We start from the raw sequence: 24,261 nt of genomic DNA, 5'->3' as shown, positions 1-24,261 counted from the left end.
AACTCTGCCCCGTACAGAGGATCTCTTTTCTCGGTATGGAGATCGACTCGGTCACTGTTGACTTGCCTCCGTCATAGAGAGCAAGAGTGCGGCTCCACTGAAATTGTTTCACAGGCTCCTGGGGCATATGGCATCCGCAGCCGCTGTGACGCCGCTTGGATTGCTTCATATGAGACCGCTTCAGCACTGGCTTCGCGATTGAGTCCCGAGATGGGCATGGCAGTCTGGCATGCTCCGGGTCCCAGTGACTCGGGCCTGCAGACAGACACTCACCCAGTGGTTGAACCTCAGCTTTCTACGGGCAGGTGTTCCCTTAGAACCAGTTTCTAGGCATGTTGTTGTGTCAACAGATGCTTCCACTACGGGTTGGGGTGCTATGTGCAATTGACATGCAGGCGGCGCTGGCTCTTTGTCCAGGAGCCCGCGGCAGCATGTCCAATCCCTAGGGAGTGGAGACTCCACCCCCAGTCGGTCTAGCTGATCTGGGATCAGTTCGGGGACGCACAGGTAGATCTGTTTGCCTCCCACGACTCGTCCCATTGCAGCCTGTACTATTCCCTGACCGAGGGCACGCTCGGCACGAATGCACTGGGGCACAGTATGCGTTTCCCCCAGTGAGCCTTCTTGCACGAGTTCTGTGCAAGGTCAGTGAGGACAAGGAGCAGGTCATGTTGGTTGCCCCATATTGGCACGGCCGGATCTGGTTCCCAGAACTAGTACTCCTTGCGACAGCCCCTCCCTGGCCGATTCCTCTGAGACAGGATCTCCTCTCTCAGAGATGGGGCACCCTGTGGCACCCGTATCCCGATCTTTGGAACCTCCACGTGTGGCTCCTGGACGGGACACGGCAAGTTTGAGTACCCTACCACCTCCGGTGGTGGCTACCATCACTTCCGCTAGGACCGAGTCCGCGAGACATGCCTATGCGTTGAAGTGGAACCTCTTCTTCAGCTGGTGTTCTTCTCGCCAAGAAGACCCCTGGAAATGCCCAATCGGGTCAGTGCTTTCATTTCTCCAAGAAGGGTTGGATCGAAGGCTGTCTCCTGACCACAGTCTCCTGAGTAGAAGACAGTGCTCCTGACCGCACTGGCCTCCATCAAGAGGGTAGGGGATCTTTCGGTTGACGAAGCGTGCCTGGAATTCGGGCCGGGCGACTCTCACGTGATCCTGAGACCCCGGCCTGGATATGTGCCCAAGGTTCCCACCACTCCATTCAGAGACCAGGTGGTGAACCTGCAAGCGCTGCCCTTGGAGGAGGCAGACCCAGCCTTGGCACTGCTCTGTCCAGTACGCGCCCTCTGTGCTTACATAGACAGGACGCAGTGTTTCAGGACCTCAGACCAGCTCTTTGTCTGTTATGGTGGGAAGCTGAAAGGGAAGGCTCTCTCAAAGCAAAGGTTGTCCCACTGGATAGTGGACACCATTGTTTTGGTATACCAGCAGCAGGGGTGCCTATGCCCCGCTGGGGTCAGGGCACACTCCACTCGGAGTGTGGCCTCCTCTTGGGCTTTAGCGCATGGCGCTCCGCTAACAGACATCTGCAGTGCTGGGCGACACCGAACACATTCGCCAGATTTTACAATCTCTGAGTGGAGCCTGTATCCGACTATGTACTCGCCTCTACAAGTGGCCAGTAATGGATCGGCTCAGGTGTCTTCGCTTGCTCGCCATTTCACTTCACGGACTGGATACGTGCGATATTCTTCTCAGTTGAGCTTCTCCGAAAGCCCTGAGCTCCTCCAGCACTGACGACGGCGACGCCAGTAAGTCTGCCCTTTCAGCCCAGACACTCATGTCCAGCCAGGTGCCCCATGTGCATGGTTCCCCTCCGGTGACCCCCACATGTGTATTTACACCGTAAGCCTCCCTGAGCAGGTGTCTTCCCTGGGCAAGCCTGCCACCTCGTGGGGTTAAAAATCCACCTGCGGCTGGTACCCCAGCGATCTTCCGTATGCAGCCCTTGGCGAGTCATATGTGTATTCCTAAATCCTTCCTACGGGTAGGCACTATGGCGCATATCTCCACCTGGAATATGCCTCCCAGTGTACCTTGGTATTCCTGTGTCAAGTGGAGGCCTTCGACCGTACTATCTTGCATCAGGGCACTCACGCTTGCACAGGGCATTGGAAGACAGCCGAGTGGCGTGATTACATTGGGACTGACGTTACATCAGAGTGACGAAAAGGAACGTCTCGGTTACTTATGTAACCCTCGTTCCCTGAGGAGACTTACATACGTAACCGAGACGTTCCTTTTAGTAACGTCTCGTAGCTGGCAAGTAGCTGGCATAATGTGATCATGCCAGCTACTTCCTTATATACCCACGTGGGTAGGCGGAGTTACGCATGCAAATCTCGCATGCCCATGGCATTGGCACTGCCATTAGGCATTTTCTAGTCTCCCATTTTCTAGTCTCCCAAACCCCCATTCGTCAGTCACTGACATTACGTCGGAGTGACTGACGAATCAACTTTGAGGAAAACAAAGTATATATATATATATATATATATATATATATATATATATATATATATATATATATATATATATATATATATATATATATATTGTTATCCTCAAATTTGATGGGTTAAAAACAGGAAAAATGTGCAAGCGTAAGGATTTAAGCAAGTGGCACTGCATGAAAAGTGGGATTTTCGTCCCCGTAAACGGTCGGAAATCTCCCTGATTTTCGACAATTAACGTCAGTTTACAGCCTGTGAACGTCGCGTTCGTCTGTGCCACATATTGACGGAAACGAACCATGACGTATGTGGAGCTTGCGGAGGCATGCTGGCGCCGGCGCTAATGGCTCTAATTAGCATATGAAAAGCAGCTCTGGGCAGCGCCTTGCCGGAATGGCTTGAATTTCCTCACTCAGTATTGGTTGAAACTACTACATTGAAACAAGAAATATCACTCGTGATTGGTTGGCAGATCTGTTACTATTGGTCAACCTGGGTAATAAATTAATAAATTTAAACCCCCAAATAATAATAATTTTACACACATATATATAAAATTATGATTTGCATATTATTTTTTAATTGTATATATTCATATTCATGTGATATGCTATTATGTTTTATATTCATGTCATTGTTATCCTATGGACTACGCTATTATAACCATCAAGGACATTCATTTATTGAGGAAAGAAAATATGCCAGGGACGTGCAGTTTATTCAAAGAAAGAGCTTTATTAGAACAAACACAAACACACAACCAAATGCAAAACGTTTGAGATCTGCCCATTAACTAGCGCCATTCTGTCTGTTTTAAGTCCATTTTTCAGACGTCTGTCGTGCGTTGCCCTGTTCTTTGGAATCGCCTCTAATCTCGATTGCAGCGTGGCACAGAGCTCGGCGAACTCCTGGCTGGTCGAACAGTCCATCCAAACACCGCGCCAACGATACCGTCTTCCTCATCAGACATCAGGTCTATGGTAGCGCACTTCCAAAGGCCCACCTCATCCTCAGCTAACACACTCTTTCTTGCTTGTAGCAGCTGTAAAAACAAACAATAAAGACAATCAGTATTGCGCGATGTACTGCGTAAAATGCACCTGAAAAATAGTCACACTGACCAAAAACGGATCTGATCGAATAAATCTTACCCTCTTTCTTCTCAATCGACTCCGAGCTGAACTCTTCACAGCTTCTGCGTGCGATGCAAGAACTGGATGTTTGTACCTCCTGCGTACTGTCTCTATGTCTTACATGCAGCTGGAAAACAATTAAATGAGTGTTATGACGAAGTTGTGAAGACGGCGTACTGCTTCCTGTAAAATGACCAGAAAAAGAAAACACTTTTATAAAGCAACTTACATTTGTTCTTTTACAAGGCTAATTTCAGCTTGTGCTACTTAAAAAGCTTTGCTTTAGGTTACTTTAGCTTAGATAACAGTCTTACCGCAATCTTAGGACTGGTCTTCTCTTAGGCACTCGTCCTCTTCTTAAAGTTAGTATCTTCCACACAGGTTTTCGACTCCAAAGCAAGCAACCTATCATCTATGGACAGCAACCTGGAGATTACTAAAGTGAACTGCTCGTTAAAATCGGCAGCAAGCTGACGAGATAGCCCACTGATTGCATTCAGCTGTTTCTTCCCGCCGGTGTTACGGATCAACTGGGGATCATGTTATCTGGGGACGGGCGCGTGCACGCAGCTAGTTTTACCTGGATTTACAGCAGATGTTAGACGAGGACAGATTCGTCACAGCGGATTTTCCACTGAACAGGTTTAAAACGCTTTCCACATTATTGGTAAATGTTTGCATAATAACAGGCTCTGTGTTTTCCTCTGTCGCTGCTTTGCTGTATGTTTCAAACGCAGTTTAAGGGAATTTTTAATGTGGTTTCATTTCACAACACAGACCACGCCCACATTTTGTTACATTCTTTTCGATGAAAGTCGTATCCAATGACAATTACATTCAATAAATTACATTGTGTCGTATTAGTATCGGAATTTTTATTTTATTTTTAATAACTATTGTTTTTGTAATTTGCCTAGGGTATTTTTTTAATTATATATATATATATATATATATATATATATATATATATATATATATATATATATATATATATATATATATATATATATATATATATATCCTAACTAAAATAACTCATAGCCTGTCATATTACCTTTCTCATATTAGCCTATTATATTCTATTATAATCTATTATATTGCCCACCCCTTGCCCACCTGCACATCTCAGCTGATATACAAGATTTGGGGGGTCATTCTGCATTTGAAAGTTTGAAAGGGTTTTAAATCTTCTAAATAAAGTAAAATGATTCAAAATCAAGTAATTTATATATGCCAAAGTCAACTTTAAACATATACAATGTAATTTCCAAACAGCAAAATTGTGGCCAGTGAAAATGCTGAGTGGCTAGTAACTTTGGAAAACCACTAGCCACGGTGGCCGGTGAGCAAAAAAGTTAATGTCAACCCCTGTATATATATATATATATATATATATATATATATATATATATATATATATATATATATATATATATATATATATATATATATATATATATATATTTGCGTTAACATGTTAATTTTGACAGGCAATGATATGTGATATATAAAGTTTGCTGATGTATGATGCCGCTTATTAGCAGGAGACCGCAATGATTGATAAAAGTTGCGGTGATTGGTCAAAATTGCAAGTCGCACTGAATTCACGGGGACTGATTGCAAATGACACACAATAAATAATCTAGAATACTTTCATCAAATATATAAATTCAAGCTTAAGTTTAAGATTTTACAGTTAGGCTATACTGAGCCTGATCTATCTAAGAGATTTTCTTAGAAGGAAGTTAATACCTTTTAGAAAAATGTCACATGGGTTAAAACTCCTGCTACCCTGATTTGCATTTGTATAGCTCACAGCATGTTCATTTACATGTTAAAGCCTCCCCTGGAGTTAAGGGAAGGGGGGTCTTGGGGGGGACAACTGCCAAGCAAGGCCCACGTCAATTTCTGACAATTCACGGCAGTTTTCAGTGTCGCCTGCAAACTGCCGTGTACAGTCGTAAACCTGATCTTCCACGACAATCTACAGTGCCGCTTATTGACGAAAATCCCACTTTTCATGCAGTGTGGTACCCCGGCAACAGGGTCATGGGCAGTCAAGGCTCACTGATGAATTTGGGGAAGGGAAGACTGGCCCATGTGTTCCGATCAGACCACAAACTTGCCCTGCCTGGTTCTGATAGAAAGGTGTCAGAATACACAGTGCATCGCAAGCTGTTGCGTGTGGGGCTGCATAGCCGCAGACCAGTCAGGGTGCCCATGCTTGCCCCCTGTCCACCAGCGAAAGCACCAACAGTGGGCACATGACCATCAGACCTGGACCATGGAGCAATGGAAGAAGGTGGCCTGGTCTGATTAATCAAAGTATTTTATATCACATGGATGGCAGGGTGTGTGTGTGTTGCATACCTGGGAAACACATGGCACCAGGATGCACTATGATTTTCAGTATTCTCAAAGCAACTGAATGAGAAAATATGAGTTTTGGTATGTAGCTGTTTGCAGCAGACAATTATCTAAACCTCCATATAAAAACAGTGCTGGTCATTACCAAACTCCTGTTCAAAATTTTGGTGAGATTAAAGTTGAGAAGCATTGCTCCAAAAATCCTTCTACAAAACAAATAATGCGCGCTGATAATTGCACGTGCCACGCCTTTGGTAGCGCCATAATCGTTACAGGCTGCTGAGGGTTTTTCAGAACTAATGTTTACAGTTGTTTTGGAGTGGACAAAGAAGGCACCCAGAGGACAGCAGGGTGTGTGTCTCTTCTCTGCAGATTGTGGTTAACCAGGTCTCATCTGGAGACCTTATGCTTGGCTCATCTCACTTCAGTCCCCTTGTCTTTCCCCCTCCTGATATTGTCTACATTCCACATCAGCTATCTCTGGCTGAACATGTCATCCGCTGGTATGTGCTGATGGTTTGCTTTTATGGGGCTTTCATGTGTGCAGTGTGTGCAGTAATTGCTGGATGGGATGTACTCATAATAAATCAATTTGTCATAGGAGGAGAATTTGCTGAGTGGAAGAGTTCATGAACAGGTTTGTGGCCTGTCGCGCTGCCTGATTCCCTGACTGTCGTGTCCCACCCTGCGTGACTGGGACGACGCCATCGATTGTACTACTGTGTGGTGTGAAGCTGCATTTGAACAGCGATCACTTTGTTTTTGTGGTGAATCTGCAGTTCAGTGAATTTTGTGCTGAACTTAAGCTTCGTTAGTCAGCGTTTGCACAATTATGCGTACGTCTCCATGAGTTTTGATAGGCTATATATGTGCTGCAATACTTTTTTCCACCACCGGGTTTGCCCAGGTTAAAAAAAACGGGTTAAAAATCAAGGTTTGCGCTATAAAAGCTGGTTAAAGCCACAATATGTCATTGTTCGCTGCTAGAGGTCACTTATTCAAAACAAAGGCAAAGCTTGATGACACCTTGATTTCACAGAGCTTTTATTATGCTTACACAAGTGCTGTTTTCTGTCTGTATCCAAATAGTTGCTCTCCTGTCTAATAAAACACATAATATATTAAAGCATCTTTGGTATTTCCATGGTTCTACAAAATAAACAGGAAATCAAGGTTTACGTGGGTATGATGTCATTGATAGAGGACGTACAGACATTGGTGAGATTTTCCAGCAATCCATGTTTTCACTGTTTTACCTCTTCTTAAATTAGTACAGAATCTTCAGATCCAAAAACAGTTTAGAAGAAGCAGAAACAAGCGATAGGAAATTACATATGCACATGTAAGCTACCACAATCATTCAAAAGCATATAAATAAAAACTGCGTTACTGAATGAAATGTCACACCCATGAAGAGGCAGCACCTGTGTAAGATTTGAGTGTGTTGATTGACTTGATCTACTTTTCTGTTTTGATTATCATTCTGAATCCAATTCAGCTGTAGTCTTTAACAAAAAAATATTTTCTCAGCTTTTTTTCCAAAATGTTGTCCACATTCATGAAGTTATTTTATGGTTGTTATTGTTTAAAAGCAGAGGCTCTGTTATTTTTTTTTTTTTTTTTGTGATATATTCTCTGATATATTGTATCTTCAGTATATGCAACACAATATTCTGGGAGCCATGATAGTTGTAAATTGTGAAAATGATTAAAAATGCTGGCACCAGCTGCCAACTTAATTTTTTTTTAAAAAGTGTTGGCTGGGAATGGGTTAAGATGGCCATTTGTAAATGGCCTCAGACATATTGTTGCAACTTCAAACCAGAACCATTATTGTCATGCACCTTAATGTTATGATAGTATTTAAAAAATTTTAAGTATTCTGGTTCAGCGTTCGCTGTAGGTTGTAGCGTGTCATTTCCTTTGAAACCCTCAACCTCCCCCAGCTCCACCTGTCTCAATTAGGATTTCACTAATTGTGAAATTTAAAGGATAAATGTGTAATGTACAGTAGTGGCCAAAAGTGATTTCCAGAGAGGATATTTGTTTTTAATGAACCTACAAGTTCAATTAAACCACCATGAAAGGGGCAGTGTATATATTTAAAATATTTTAAACTTGAGGGAAGAAAAAAAGCACTTGGTTAAATTATTTATCTCTCAAGATTATTTGGCAATAAAAAGTCTGACTGCAGCTACAGGTTTTATTTTACAATGCAAAAAAGAAACTGCATAGAAAAACAAAAGCTCACCAGAAAAAGAATACATTGACTACAAAATAATCAGTTATTAATATTTTGCTACACGCGTTCATAATTTCAGCATGGTCAAAAATTATGTCTATACAATTTGGCATGTTACATTGCCTTATCACAAATACTGCTTTTTTTTAGAAATATTTGAATAAAGGTTGGGCATTAGTTTTGGCCACTTAGTTATCTCCAAAATATTATATTTAACAATAATTATGCAGAATCATTATCAAATTAATGTTATGGGTGTTAATGTTTCTTCTGTGCATTTTGCATCTCAACTATTGGGTTGCAATCGAAAAATGTGTAGCAATTCCCCAGACATGGGTAAAAAATAGCATCCAACATAGTTGTGCTGGTAACAGGCTGATCCGGTTTTGTAAAGGAGAAACACTTTCTATATCTTGTATGGTCAATCCTATAGTTAAGTCAAAGGCTTTTTGTCCAATTAAAGTGCACAATATTTTGGTGTACATTAGGCAGATGTCAAAATGGACAGGTTCTGTGCAATGCCCTCATTTACACACACCATAAACAAACCAGACAAATTGACAAAAATTCTCCACCGATCGTGAGCACCTCTCTGTGACCCAGTACAGTGTTTGATTACTCAGAGGGACTGGTAAACACTGATGGCTTTACCCACAATCCACCTTGATGCTAAGTCAAAACAGAACACAGAGGAAATCACATCCTCCCGTACTCTGTCACACTAGGGCAGAAACTACATTAGCAGAGGAGAAAGAGAGGAGGAGGAGGACGGGGTAAAGGGATTGGGGGGTTGGGTGCTTTTATTCTGTAGCACAACAGAAGACTCTGGCTGATACTCAATCGGAACAGGCCTGTATTTTCTTCACAAGGTCAGAGAGGGCAGCAGTCGGAGTGAATTGCAGAAACGGGGAGGGTGCTGGATAAACGTTTGCTTTCCCCAGCCGTGCTGGGATTAGACGAGGGCAGGTATAGCGCACTTCAGAGCCAGCCAATTAACACCGTCAGCACCAGCCGTAAAAAAAAGCCTCCCGCTAAGGCGTGAGCCACACACTTTCACTTGCCTTTTTTCATTGTGGGCCGAGCCGCGCACAGCTGTTAAACTGGCAGGTTTTAAGCATTGCTGATGGGCGAAGGAGCTCCTAAAGATATCTCAGCAGTGCTTCCTGAGGAGAGATGGAGGGTAAGTAATCAATGTGCCAGAACTTACAATGCGGAAAAGGATGGCAGATAGTGGCTCCGGACCCCCCCATTCCCAACCCTAGTTTTTTTTTTTTTAAGAGTGAGAAGTGACTGATATTGATGTCGGGCCTGAACACAACAGGCTGGAATGGCCTGCTGGGAAGACTTGGAAGTTGGGTTGACTTCTTCATCCAATCCTTCGCTCCCCTGCCTGCCACACACCAACTGCTGGCATTTCAACAGCTTTGATACATATTTTAAAGGCTTCGCTTCATCAGAACTGTACTAATCTTAGTTAAAAGGAGCGGCTCTCTACACAGATTTCAGTGTGGCGGCCTACTGACTCTTGATGGAAATCTCTGGGAAGGAAAGTCTCGTGATCAGGGTGTCGACGGACAACCTTTCATTTTTTTCAGGTATACACGGTCAAACGTACACTGGGGCTGGACTAAAGTGGGAACATGACTTATAAAAGCAGCTTCATATATATATACAGCTACTCACATGGTTTATACAACAGCTCAATGCCACAAGTGAGTAAAGAAACAACAACGAAGTGTCTTTATAACCCTCTTATAGATTTTTTTTTTTTTTTTTTTTGCAGAACTACTTCCTTCTGCCACAGATTCAAATTTTAAGTTGACAGTTTGACAGTTGAGCCCAAGCCTCTGTTACTAATTCTAAAACGTCACTTTAGATCTAGTAACGAAGGAACTTTGAGTCTCTACATTGAGTCTTATTGTATTATTTTATTATGAGAGAGATTGACTAAACAACAAACATTACCTGCATCTGATATAGCATTCATTCTTTAGGTCGATGTTCATAATATTATATGTATTAAAATAAAATAAAAAATCAGTTTGAATGTCTGCTGAGGAAAGCGATATCTTTGTCTTTGACCTTTGACAGTTTTAAAACTACCTGACTCGTTCATAAAAACAGTATTTTCTGCCATCTAATGCCAAATAAATTTTCACTAAAGTACATATCACAAACACTAACGGACCATTTCTCAATACCAAATACGGCATAATAAGCTTATAAAAGTTGACCTTTAGCTTCTGACTGAACTCAATTTTATTGCTAACACTTATTTCAAAAACACATTTGTATCATATTTGTATCATTATCAGTTGATCGTTCTTGAGTCATACACAGACTTAAACATTCAATATGCAAAACACAACAACTATGGTAGCTATACTAAGTCGAGAGTAAATCTAAATTATAACATTAAGTACTCTCTACAGTTCTTTTTTAGTTACTATAACTGTGTAACTATACTAACTAAGCATTTGTTAGCACAACATACTATTCCTATTTCACTTTACTCATTTTTTTAAGGCAATCGGTTTGCATGCTTTTTTTAAGTAAGGCTAACTAATTCGATTTTACAGTGTAGCTTTACTATTAGACTAATAGATCTACTAGACTTCTGCTGCCAGGTGCTAATCAGAATCAATCAATCAATCAATCAATCAATCAATCAATCAATCAATCAATCAATCATCAATCAATCAATCAATCATAATCGGTCAATAAATCTGTCTGTCAGTCAATCAAGGTCTATGATGCTACTAGTTCTGAATGTATGAATAGAGTACACAGCATGCAGTAACAAAAATGACTCAAAATATAACCTGACATTGAAAGAAGGAACTCAAATTAATCTATATTATGCCCACTTACGGGTTGAGAAAGAGAATATGGATACACACATTCTCGCTTGATAAGAGTGATGAATGCAGATCTGTGAAAATCCATCTCAGCATTTTACAGTCGTGATGATGCATGGTTTGTTTTTCACATAATAGTGTTATTGGAGGTGATCGGTGTCAAGATGTTCTTTTATAATTCCCTCAGCTCAACACTGTCCCGGCAGCTGCTTTACACGGAATGTAAAAAGAAGTAACAATAGGTTGACTTATTGTGTCTTGTCCTTTATCTTCTGCAGGCTGTTTTAGAATCATACCCTGGCTTGGCGTTCAAAGTAATGTCTTACTGTTTATTAAACCATCACCCCCACCCATCCATCGCTTTCTTTCCCAAACCTCGCAGTTTATTGTTGCCAGGGTATTGAGATATACATCTGATCATTTCCTCATTCTCAGCAAATCTCTGACATTAGTGGCATTCGTGTCAGTGTACGCGTAAATCTTCTTCTATCTGCCGCACAATATGACTCACACTAAGTGACTGCTCAGCTATTATTGGTGCAGAAGAGATAGTCAGTCGAAAAAGAGACGGATAAAGAAAGGCGAGGAGAGTTGATCACATGCTGGACAATATTGGTGGCAGATGTGGCCACCAGATCACAGTGAAACCAGGATGGCATTTCCTCAGGATGCGACTATATATTTTTGAAACTTTGATGTGAGTGCTCTCCAGAAATATGTAGGATTTCGCGTGCATCTGATCTGGCGGCGTCAATCGTGGGGATAAACTGAAAAGTGAAGCTTGGATTTTGCTTTGAGGGTAGCAATGGTGATTAGCATTATTCATCAGGGAGCTATTTCATTAGCATTTTTTGCAGTCTGTGGTGAAATATTTCAACCACAGGTGCTTCACAATGCAAACAAACTCATTGTTATGATGTTAGTATGTCATGGTGAGGAGCCAGGGTAACGCTATGTGGTTGCAAAGGTGTTCTAAGTTTAGCTTCTTACTATTCAGTTGCTTAAGTAGGGTCTGTGGGATTGTTTCCCCTGCTTTAAGATCCAGCAGTTGAAAATGGTGTCTGATCACTTTTTGTAAAGTAAAAGCACGCCTCTCCTCAGCAACACACATGATTTGAGGAATCATTCATTTCAGGAGCAAAAAAAACTAAATAAAAGTAGGGTAGGCAATTTACGGAGAGGCTAGCATTAGCGAGCTAGCTTTAAAAGCATAAGGTCCCACCCTCCTTTCAGAGCATCTCCAAAGCCACGCCTCCTTCAAAACACATGAACACGTACAGCAGGGAGCAAACAAAAGTGTCGCGAGAGACGGCGTCTTGTCTCAAAGCACATAACATTACAATATGAACGGAAACAACCTAAGCGCACTGGCCTTTAGCACTGCTGCAGGTTCATTTCGCTGTTGATAGTGTTGCCATTGAAATGCATAAATTTGAGTCTAAAACCGCTCAGAGCATAACGTCATGGGTTTCCATCTCATCCAATTATGGCGTGAACGCAGCATGAGAACATCCTTGTTTTGGTTCAGGAGGAACTGCGAAAGGTGGCTGATGTTTCTGACTTCTGTCTAACTCTGCATAGCATAAAACACGATGATGATGTGCAATGTCTGCCAAAAAGGGTCCTCAGAGTTATGGAAATACATATAGACAGGCAGATAGGACATCGGACCGAATTCAAATGATTTGACACACATTTTAGGGTCGTACTGCTTCCACAGACTATATATATATATATATATATATATATATATATATATATATATATATATATATATATATATATATATAATCTGAAATCAAGAGGGGGAGAAAAGCAAATACTGTGCAACCAAGTTCATTGCCAATCAGCTATGGGGATAATGACGATACTACACATTTAGATTTGAAGGAAAAGAGTATTTGAAAATTAAATAAAAAGACAAAACTACAAGTCTGTGACCTTGAACAGGGAAATAACTACAATCCCATGAAGCATTGCAAATGACGTACATAGACGTCAATACATAAAAACGTACATAGAAGCAACATTGGAAATATGGAATTTGACTCGGTCATTTGAAATCCTTCATGGGAGTAATGGGCACTAAAGAGCTCTTAGATGTAATTTGCTTGTCGTAAGTTGTGGAGAACTTATGGGTAATATTAGCCTGGATGCCAGCCGAACTTAGCCCCGCCCACAACATTTTTTAGGTCGGGCAGTTCGGTCTCTCCTTGCTCCATAGAGGAGTAATTATTGTCGAACAGAAACTGTTCAGACCAATGAAATCATGAGGTCGGGCTTTAGACGATGACGGACAGATGATCAAAAGTAACGTAATCATCATGTCATCAAAGGGGCTTGGATTATATTTTTCTGAATCCTAAACGGAGAGCTTGTTTGTATATGTTTGATTCACCTTCACAATTTCTCTCAGAAATGATGATCATGTTGGGTAAGTACTCTGTGGATCATTACATTTTTTTTTTTTTTTTACAACACCAGCAAAGATCATGTATTCCAGCCTGATTCCAGCGTGCGTGCAGACAGGGTTGCCAAATTTTTGCAACAAAACCCGCCAACTACTAGCCCTAAAAAATAGCTTCTCGGGGGGTTCTCCAGGAAAAAATGGTGTTTGGGGGGTAAAATTAGTTTTATTTTGGCAAGGTTGCCTACTAAAATTCACACTCATGGGTCTATATATCACATAGTAGTCGCTTCAACCAGCAGACATAGAAAACAACCCGCAGGGGAAAAAACGCAGACTTGTCAACACAGTGCAGTTGAACTATGTTGTCGGTTGACAATGCGTCGCTTCGTTGCTCTGATTGGTTGTAGGTCTATCCAATTGAGGTCTTTCCTGATTCGGTTGAAACACGCCTCATAATCACAGCCCACGTCAAGCTAGGGTATGTTATTATGGGTAAATTTTATTTATTTTATTTGTTCTCACTAGGAATTATGCTGTTAAACACGATTAAGTAGCACTTTATTTTAATGGTCTACTTTAGACATTTATACTAATGATAAGTTACTTTGCAACTACATGTCAACTTGAACCCCAGCACATAACCCTAACAGTCTACTAATACTCTAATGAAAATCAGTTGGCATGTAGTCGCAAAGTTACTTAGTAGAATGTAATCTTAAGTGTAAAGTGTAATCCACAAATAAGATGAACTGATGAGTTACCTCATAGCTCACAGTAGGTCTGTCTTTCATAAGCTGTTGTTAAAAATCATTTCCCCTGTGGAGTAAATGAATGGGATGTCTTCTTCCAGTACTCAACTTTTGGGCACTGAAGGCAACGTGATTGCTTAGCCTGACATATAGTTTATAGTTTGATGTGTAAGTGAGTGAGAATGCTATGAATTTTTACGTCAGCTTAATCAGAATTACCTGGGAAACTTGATTATATGTTTTGGTGTTGTGATGTTCCTGGGCATGTGACGTTCTGTACGATCACACCCTGAATGCTAACCAGCCTTTTGCCAGGTGTCAGGTTTTGACAACATCAAACCCTTCCAGTTCACAAAGCTAAACAGGAATAAGGAACTGGTTTGACACAACTGTGTCCACATTTTGTAATGTATCCTCAACCATATCACTGTTTGATCTGCTACATCAAACTAATTCATCATCTGTGGCTGCTCACGCCGCTTCAAACCCCCAGCAGTCATCACTCGTCCGATAACTCACCAGTCTGTTAACTGGAGGTTTATATCCTGATTTGCCACGGCGAGTTCGAGAAAAAATCGACATCGGCCGCGATGCAGATTAGAGGAACTGATCTGATATCAGCCTCTGCCGTGCACATGTGCGGAGGGGGAATAACTGAGCCAGGCCCCAGCTGCTGGGTGACACTTCAGATACATCCATTTCTCTTTGTACAGACCTCTGGAATTAACCCAAACCCACAATGGCATCACATCAGAAAGGAGCACAGGAAAGTCTGACTTTATTATCCGTCTCTGTGGAAATTTTCATGCGGAGGGATAAAGCTTTGTAACGGCTGTCTGCTGTTTATTAGGCGAAGCACAAGACAATAGCAGCCTCGGGGAAGGGTCAGACAGTCCGTGTTAGGCTTTGGAGGACTGGTCACCAGGAAAAGTGTATTCTAAGCAGACGTACAGCAGGCTCCAGAACACAACTGCCTGTGTAACATCTTTGCTAGTTTAGTGTTTGATTGTTCGTTTGATTGATTTGTGCTACGGTACACAAACGTTCCAATCCAAAAAAAAAATCACAGGAAGTGTGTAAAAATAACTTTAGAAAACAATTTGTTACCATTCAGGGTGTAAGTTTAAATGACCTTTGACCTTTATATTTCTATATGACAGCCCTTTTGATATGTTCGTTTTTTGTTTATGAAATTCAAAATGTATGAATGAATATAAATTAATAAAACACATTTGGGATGATTATATTCTTGTTTTAAAATATACAACAACAACAACACAAATGCTTGCTTTCACTTGTGATTTAATTATTCATGCATTAAAGGCTTATATCCACTATTTATATTGAACTTATGAATTCTTCTGATTAGAATTATTAGATTTTTCTGGAATTTTTCATGGAACGCCAATTGTAAATCCAACTGCATTGTAATTTTTTTCTCACATATAATATTTCAGGGGCAATGCATAAATACAAAAGATAGAATAATATATAATATATATATATATACATACTGTAAAAAAATATTTAAAAGATAAGTTACCTGGTTTCCTTAAAATTTTGAGTTCATTAAAATAAAAAATTTGAGTTAATACAATGACATTTTTTTGAGAATCGACAACCTTTATTAAAACATTATTAAAAGATTTTGTATTATTAAAAGTGTATTGGGTAATTGTGTGTGTTTTATTTGTGATGACATATCATCTATATTATAACATATATTATATGTTGTTTTAACCCAGCGAATGGGGTAAATGTTAGCCCAACAGGCTGGGTAGTTTTATTTAACTCAACTCTTGTTTAAAAATTACTGTATTGCTTTGTTTAAAATGAATCTAAAGTATGGTGGAAATTAGCATGTATTAATATATTAAATACATTAACATTATTAATACGTTTAATGAACAAGAATTAAACAATAAACATTTATTACATTTCTTAGATACATGATCGCTTTCTGATTATTACTGCTGCGTCTAGTAATTATGTATCTGATTTTTAATTTCCAACCTATATATATATATATATATTACTATCTATATATATAATATTAGCAGTTGTTGTCCCTTGTTGCAATTTGTATGAGTAGCATGAGAGCCCCTCTCTCTCTCTCTCTCTCTCTCTCTCTCTCTCTCTCTCTCTCTCTCTCTCTCTCTCTCTCTCTCTCTCTCTCTCTCTCTCTCTCTCTCTCTCTCTCATCCGGTGGCATGTTCTACAGCAACCCATCGCTCCTGGGATGAAAAGACGATGACCAAGGTATTCGTCCAATTCAACCTCTATTGTTGTTTTGGAAACAAGGAACAGCAAAGTAGTCAAGCCATAACATGGTGTATGGCAAGTGTGGATGTGTGTGTGACTACTGGACTCCCGACTTGCAGTTCCCAGCAGGGCCCGACCATTGTTGAAGGTATTCACCCAGTGCACTCATGAAACTAGATAAATGGATTAGTTCTTCGGAGATACTGGCGGCATCTTCAAAAAGACAACACCGTGGGGCGGTTCGGAGGGGTGGATGAAGGGGGGCATTTGTGTCTTAGGGTGGGGGGTGTATGAATGACCTGTTTCTGCCAAAAAGACAAGACAGTGATAAACTTTTCTCTCTCTTTTACACTGTGACAGAGACACAAGCGTCATGGGAGAGAATCACCCGCGCAGGAGCAACAGTTTATGTGCAAGTATAGTAGCTTACGAAGACACATTATTTATTATTCTATCCTATCGGTTGTCATTTATGTCTTTCGTCAGTTTAGTTTTTTTTAGCACACGGCACACGGCCATGCACACGGCATTTTCCATGTCTTTCATATAAGATTGTGATAATAATTTAAACGACCATCGTGATTTTTTTAACCCCACGTCCCCTATTTGTTTTTTTAACCCTCCCACACTTGCATTTCCCTTTATTCTGTTACGTCCTTTTTGGCTGCCATTTTTTGCCCGGGGCGGCGTGTGACAGTAGCTGAAGTGTCAGAGTAATTATGGGATCCAGCCCCGTTTATTTCTCGTTAGACAATTGACTGTACATCAAGTACAGAATGAGTAATTGCGTGTGCATTAGCGAATCTCACCCCGATGGCCTCCAGCACTAACCCCATGCTAGTACGGGACAAAAGATATAAATGAAACACCGGGAGGTTATTTCATTTCAAACACAACAAGCTCACGAAAGAAGATGAAGACGAAATAACGAGGACAGAGCTGAAATGTGCACACCTGCCCTGATTTTGGCTTTATCTATCTATCTATCTATCTATCTATCTATCTATCTATCTATCTATCTATCTATCTATCTATCTATCTATCTATCTATCTATCTATCTATTTATTATTATTATTATTATTATTATTATTATTATTATTAGCATACAATTATAATTCGTTTAGGGTAGGCTACGTTTTTAAAAAAATATTTTTATTTGATTTTTTTTTATTTATTTTTTTTATGCAGTGCCGAACAGAATTATAATTATTTGATTCTTAAAGTCGGGTAAGGCGGGGATTCGTTACAGAGCAATGAAAATAGGCTAATAATAACAATAATAATAATAATAATAATAATAATAATAATAATAATAATAATGTTATGATTTATTTATTTAGCTACAAAACTAAATGCTAATGCATGTTTTAAACTTTAAACATGAGCGGCCTATATTATTGACTTTTTCGTTTTAGTTGTTTAATGTCAGGCTACTGTAACACAAAAAAATAAAAAAATCAAATAGCTTAGGCTACACTAAAATAATACAGGCCTATTTTTTTTTTTTTAACGAATCTTACAAAGCACATATCGCATTTCGATCGCATAATTCTACAATCAACTCTTTTAAATAATTCCTGCCTTTATTATTGGAGCTTTTAATGTTTTATTCAATTTTTAGTGGACTACTGAAATGTAAAAGCGAAAAACGTTAATCGCTTTAGTTAAAACAATATGCAAACGGGTCTCATGATTTGACGCTTTGGGATTATATATAATTTTAATAATCAGCATTTGAAAAAGACCGCTGATTAAAAATATAGGTATTTGACTGTTTTCTCATCTGAAATGACTGGTTCCATGGAACAACAACACAAAAATGTTTAGTGATTTTATGATTTTCTCCTGTCCTTTCCATGTAAACCAGCTGTAATGACTCTTCCAGTCTATAGAGGTCGCTGCAAGCTTTATTTGCAATTCGCCAAATTCTGGTTTCATGCATCAATAGAGCTTTAAAAGGAACAAGTTTAACATTAAGATAGAAGCTATAAACAGGCAATGCAATGCAAAGTCAATTATTATGTGAATGGCAAAACATCTGCAATATCAGTTTATATTTAGGCTACCCCTTTTTTGTGTTTTCTATTTTCTATAGTCACAGTTTGAACGCACTGAGGGGGATTTAAGGCTAGTGTTTTTTTTTTCTTTCTTTGTTTTTTTTTCTCCTTGATTAATTGTATAAGTGCTTATATATTTGAATTATAAAACTTGAAAAGGGAATTTATCTTCCAAAGGTAAACACATCATGTCTCTCGAGTGTTATGCAATTTGGAACCGCATTTGGATAGGCCTATACTGTATAAATGGTAATATTGTGAAACCAATTTTAATTATTCGTTTATAAATTGTAAACAATGCGAGTGTCTCATGCTGATGACGCAGAGAGGCGTCAATCCACACTCCCTCTGAACTGAATGTCACTCTCCTCAACAAATTAATAATTTATTATCGTATCGAGTTTTTTCCCCCTCTGACAGATTAGATTTTAACCATTTGATTTTGTTTGCACAGGGCGTTCCCACATTATTACTTAATGATATTCCCAGCTGCTTCGGTCCATTTTCCGCCGCCAGCAGCCATCTGGTCTCTTATTAGCACCTCAATGCATTTGCAGCAGCTCCATTTAACAATTGAATCTGAACACTCCCGCAAAATATTTCCGGATCCATTTTGGGCCTCATGCATCTAAATAACCGACAGCTTTCCCCACACTTTTAAGAGCATTCGTTATTATAATTTTGGATTATTAATAACGAAATTATACTATGATGGATTTAATAATAATAATAATAATAATAATACAATGAAAACAAAATGGAAAAATTAGTGCAGTAACCTCACCAACGCAAAACCACAAAAAAGCCTCTTTGCATTTGTCTATAATTTCATTTAGTTTATTAGACAAAATATATGATCTGGACAAACTCCGTCAACTCACTATTTACAAATGTGGGTCACCTTAAAGGAAAACACCAACACATAAAGACAAAATAAGCCTACCAATGTCCCACGGTAAGGAAGGGATCACAGGTGTCATTATATACAACTCCACCGGGCGCTAATCAAACTCGGCCGTTTGTTTTAGAGTAACTGAACGCTACGCTGAATTGATTTCGTTCTCATTGTCCCATTATGAGTGCCATCAGTCCTTTTCGCGGGGCAAATGTCTTGATCAAGCGGAAGAAAGAGCTGTTAGGACCCTCTGTGTCGATTCCTGCTGGTTTCTGGGGCTGTGGAGACAGACAGAGAGAGTTGGGATATAAGTTCCAATCCTCACAACAACAGACATTTTCATAGTATTTTCTTTAACGTTATATTACAGTAATATTTTATATGATAAGAACACATACAAACACACACACACACACACACACACACACACACACATATATATATATATATATATATATATATATATATATATATATATATATATATATATATATATATATATATATATATATATATATATCACACACAGCATTAAAGCCTATCAATGCATGTTTTTTTCAACGCGCTACTGTAGCCTAAATTATTTTCCATCCACATTAAATTTGACTAAATCAGTATGTTTCGGTCAAAAATAGATATTTTACTACAATGTATCAGCAAACCCACTGGCGCAAGTATAAGTCAAGTCACCAAAAAAAAAAAAAAAAAAAACCCGCAACGGGTCTGCTAAAATTGTGGCACTTAAAAGGGGAAAGTTTCAGCAAGACTGCTCCCCCGAGGTTCACTTTTCCCCAGGGTCTTTAGGAAAGGCACACAGCCTCGGTGACTTGATAAGTAGTTATTCTCCTGAGAGGCAGAGAGTGTGTGTGGGGAGGGGGATTCGGGGCCTTTTGTCACCAGGAAAAGCACAACTATTTATTATAAGCGCTAAGCGCAGATTTTTCTCTGTCGGTCTGTTAGGAAATCTTTATCCCAGGAGTCTTTCTCCGATAAGCAGTTTTAAAAACAACCGTCTGCTCTTGCATGCGTTATATCTGGTATAGCCTAACAACAACAATATTGACACTAATAAGAAAAAGAAGAGAAGAAGAAGATGAGAAAAATAAAAAGAATATAAGATATTTACCTGTCATGAAGAGGACGAAACGATGACTTTAAGGGTTGCGTTGGTGATTCATTTCTGAGGACATTTTCCCGCTCTACATTTTTTAAAAACAAAACGTTAGAATTAGAATGATTGGAAATAAATGCGCAGCATTATTGTGCATATTATTATTATTATTATTATTATTATTATTATTATTATTATTATTATATATGTAGTATATATGTAGTATATAGGCTATATAGGCCTATGATAACTACAAAAACAACAACAACAATCATACTAATACTACAAATAATAATACTATTATAATGATAGTAATGATTAAAATGGCACTGCCATGTGGGCCACATTTGTTCTGTGCTCAGGCCTAGTGTGTGATTTGTGCATACCTATGTGTTTTGGACTCAGGTCCTCTGGCGCCTTCTCAGTGTTCACGGCTGCCATGGATGACACCACCACCGACGAGGGCTGTTGCGAGTGAACAGGATGATTATGGTGATGCTGATTGACGCCTAAGAAAGACCTGACGTTCAGCAGGGAGTTTTGGCCCAGAAACGCGCCATTTGTCCAGTTGTGGAACTTCCCAATTTGGCACGTGTACAGTCCGTGGCTGGGCAGGAAGGCCGGGTGTGTGCCCGCGGGAGTGGCGGGAACAGAGGGTGACGTAGGTTTTTGCGAGCTATCTGGGCTGGTTGCGGTTTCAGCTAACGACCATATTTTGGGCTTATTGCTAACCGGAACTTGAAAACCTCCCTGTCGACCCGGCGACAGAACCCTGGTGTTATTGTTGTTTCCGTCAGACGGCTCTTTGACAGCAGAAATGACTGATTTGGATTTCTCGAAGGCCTCGTGAGCCTCCAGCGCGAGCGCGCGCCGTTTCTCCTGCAGGCTCTCGAGCTCCCCGCGCTTTTCCTCATCCTCCTCGTTGCTTTGATCTCCGTCGTTGTCGTCGATCTTGTCGATATCTATGCTCTCCAAATCTATTTCCTCTTCATCTTCGTTCTTTTCGGCGTCCCCCTCGTTATCGCTCCCAAATATATTGCCATCTTCATCCTCTTTACTTCTGGCGCCCCATGTCACCTTGTTCTCCTTCTTGAGTCTCCGTCTGGCGTTGGCGAACCAGGTGGACACTTGCGTGAGGGTCATCTTGGTGATGATGGCCAGCATGATCTTCTCGCCTTTGGTGGGATAGGGGTTTTTCCTGTGCTCGTTGAGCCAGGCCTTCAGAGTGCTGGTACTCTCCCGTGTGGCGTTTTTAGGCCTGGCAGGGTCTCCATACTGAAACTGGCCGTAGGGATAGAAGGCAGGGCTCGTGTGGGCAGCAAAGCTGGCAGGGTGAACGCCAGGGCTGTCTTTTAAATCATACTGAGAGCCCTACAACGAGGGAAAAAAAAAACCCAATAATAATCAGGTATGTTGCATTTATTACACACACGATTGCGCACAAAACAAACAACAAAAAAACAACAACAACAAAAAAAAAAAATCGGAAATAGCCCACAACTGTTAAAATTCCGTTTCAAATTTTCACTTTCTGTCCAAATCGTTGCAACTCTATCAGTCGTTGCTTCTCCCCCAGAAATGTTTATTTTATGCTTGCAATATTGTTTTCTCCCCGATCTTTCATAAACTAATATTTGTTTTGACCTTTGACCAACATTGTTATATAAAAAGCAAGGCCACGTCTAGTGATAACACAAAATGGATATGTAGGCTAAATATTAGGCTATAGGCTATTAATGGCGTTCTGGAAAATGAGAAAGAACCGCATTATTTTGAGTCCGATGTGTGTACAATTCAGCACATATTTAATTTAAGGCTCACTCGTGATGTACAGGCCTTAACCATACTACAAATATTATTTTTATTATTTTATTCATATAACGTTATACAACATACGACTTAAATACTGCAGTGTTTTATATTCATCAAAAAGCAAATTTTAAAAAGTATTTTGCAAGATTTAAATGATCTTTATATTATTTTTTCATGCATTGAGAATCATGCACGTAATGTGGATACAATTTGTAATTATTTGTTACAGTTTAGCGAAAGACAAAACTGATAAATAACAACTCTGCTTTTGACAGCAATTTCAACATCTCTCTTTTTCGGAAATGCATCGAGATTCCGCTGTTGTCAAGTATCTCGTTTCATTTGGCAAAACAGCATTTTTTGTCACTTTTATCATCGTTCATATTTATAATTTAGCCTATACAAGTCATGAAGACATGACGTAGTAAACTGTAAAGTAGTTTCTGAGCCAAACAATAATTCGTTCTGCATTGTTTACAATGCGAACCGTGAAGATCTCGATCAAAACAATTTTGTAAATGTAAATATAGCTTACTAGCAATTTTAGCATGTTTTAAAAGCAGTAAATTTGAAAATTACACGATTCATGCTATTATTAAAACCCTCAAAACAATTCTCCAACTCAAACAACGAGCCGAAAAACTTTTCTTGTAAAATGGCGGTCGGAAAGAATTGTACGTATTTTAAATTTTAAACGTACCAAATCCTATGTCATTTTAACACAGCCTATAGTAAATGTTAAATGCTGTAGAGAAACTTCCCATGAACATTTGCAAGCTCGCTTGTGCGGCAATCCCGAAAATGGTTGGCTATCAGCGCTCGCAGAATAAAAGCAATAAAAGGCAGAAAAAGAAGGCAAAGAATCGCGAATACACATCTGCTTTTCTTACCATTTGGGAGAAAAGAGCCAGATCGGCGCTGGTGTAAGGCAGAAAGGCGCTGTAGTTGTGTGCGTACGGGTACATGCCCAACACCGAGGACACCGCAGCGGCCGCCGCGGACGCGCTTCCCCCGATCTCAGCGCTCCCTCCGCGGGACGACGGAGTTAGCACTCCCGGGCGATCGCCTCCGTACACCGCCTGGGAGGCACTTAAATACTGCGGGTAACCCAACTGGGGGAAAGACATCTCCTTCGCCACGTCGGAAGCCAAAACAAGGCAAAAAAGCAAATAGCCCCACCAAAGCAAGAAGTGAAAGAGTTTCTCTCTCTCTCTCAAGCAGCACAGAGTGAGAATGGGAAATGCTCGTCTTTAAATCTCAGCTTCTCTTTTGCGGCAAGTCCGTCGGATGTGATCAGATCAACAATTGAGCTCCAACTGATGTCTCTGCCCCTAGGTCCTGGGCTGATCTCTCAGATACAATTTGAAGTTGATGCTTTGATTGGCGTCCCAGGCTCCTCCTCGTTGGCGCATGTGGTTAGTGCATTGGCCAGGGCCACTTTTGCACTGTTTGGAGGATTGTATGTTAAATGTTTAGCATTAGAATCCATTCACTGTAGTGTGACAACCTGTCTACACGATTTTACAGCTGCCCAGCACTGGGGAAATGAACTGATAGGCACGCGGAACTTATTTTAATGGCTCATAATTCTTATAAACACTGGAGAATTAAAGCAACACTCGCGATGACACTGATCTTCATAAGGTATTGACGATCAAACAACTGTATTCTTTTGAAGGTGTTTTTTTTTTTTTTTTTTTTTTTTTCCTTCAGTGAGTGATTGCTAATATTGTGTACAGGATTTTACACATTTGGCAAAAAAAAAAAAAAAAAAAAAAAAAAACTGCATTTAATTATTCAAATGAATAACTGGCGTTATTGTTTTGTTGAGAGTGAGGTTAAATAATTAAAGATGTTAATTTCCATACTCTGCATTTTCATTGCTCCTTTATATTATTT

General features: G+C 39.9%; 1 protein-coding gene across 1 annotated transcript; it reads right to left on the bottom strand.

Moving 5' to 3' along the window:
- Positions 1 to 19,353: 19,353 nt before the first annotated feature.
- On the bottom strand, positions 19,354 to 23,677 carry irx1a (iroquois homeobox 1a). Its single transcript, XM_067449255.1, has 4 exons — positions 23,253 to 23,677; positions 20,937 to 21,921; positions 20,566 to 20,638; positions 19,354 to 19,717 (listed from the first exon to the last, which is right to left on the bottom strand). The coding sequence occupies exons 1-4, from the start codon at positions 23,487 to 23,489 to the stop codon at positions 19,660 to 19,662; spliced, it is 1,353 nt and encodes a 450-aa protein (XP_067305356.1). The 5' UTR covers positions 23,490 to 23,677; the 3' UTR covers positions 19,354 to 19,659.
- Between the last annotated feature and the right edge of the window lie 584 nt (positions 23,678 to 24,261).

This window comes from Pseudorasbora parva, chromosome 7, assembly GCF_024679245.1.
Source record: "Pseudorasbora parva isolate DD20220531a chromosome 7, ASM2467924v1, whole genome shotgun sequence".
Classification (NCBI taxonomy): Eukaryota; Metazoa; Chordata; class Actinopteri; order Cypriniformes; family Gobionidae; genus Pseudorasbora; species Pseudorasbora parva.
This window is presented reverse-complemented; position numbering and strand designations above follow the sequence as displayed.

Coding starts and splice junctions, on each gene's coding strand:
- irx1a (XM_067449255.1), bottom strand. CDS start 23,489: ATGTCTTTCCCCCAGTTGGGTTACCCGCAGTATTTAAGTGCCTCCCAG. Junction 21,922..23,252: donor TGGCTCTTTTCTCCCAAATG/GTAAGAAAAGCA, acceptor CCCTCGTTGTAG/GGCTCTCAGTATGATTTAAA. Junction 19,718..20,565: donor TTTCGTCCTCTTCATGACAG/GTAAATATCTTA, acceptor CTGTCTCCACAG/CCCCAGAAACCAGCAGGAAT.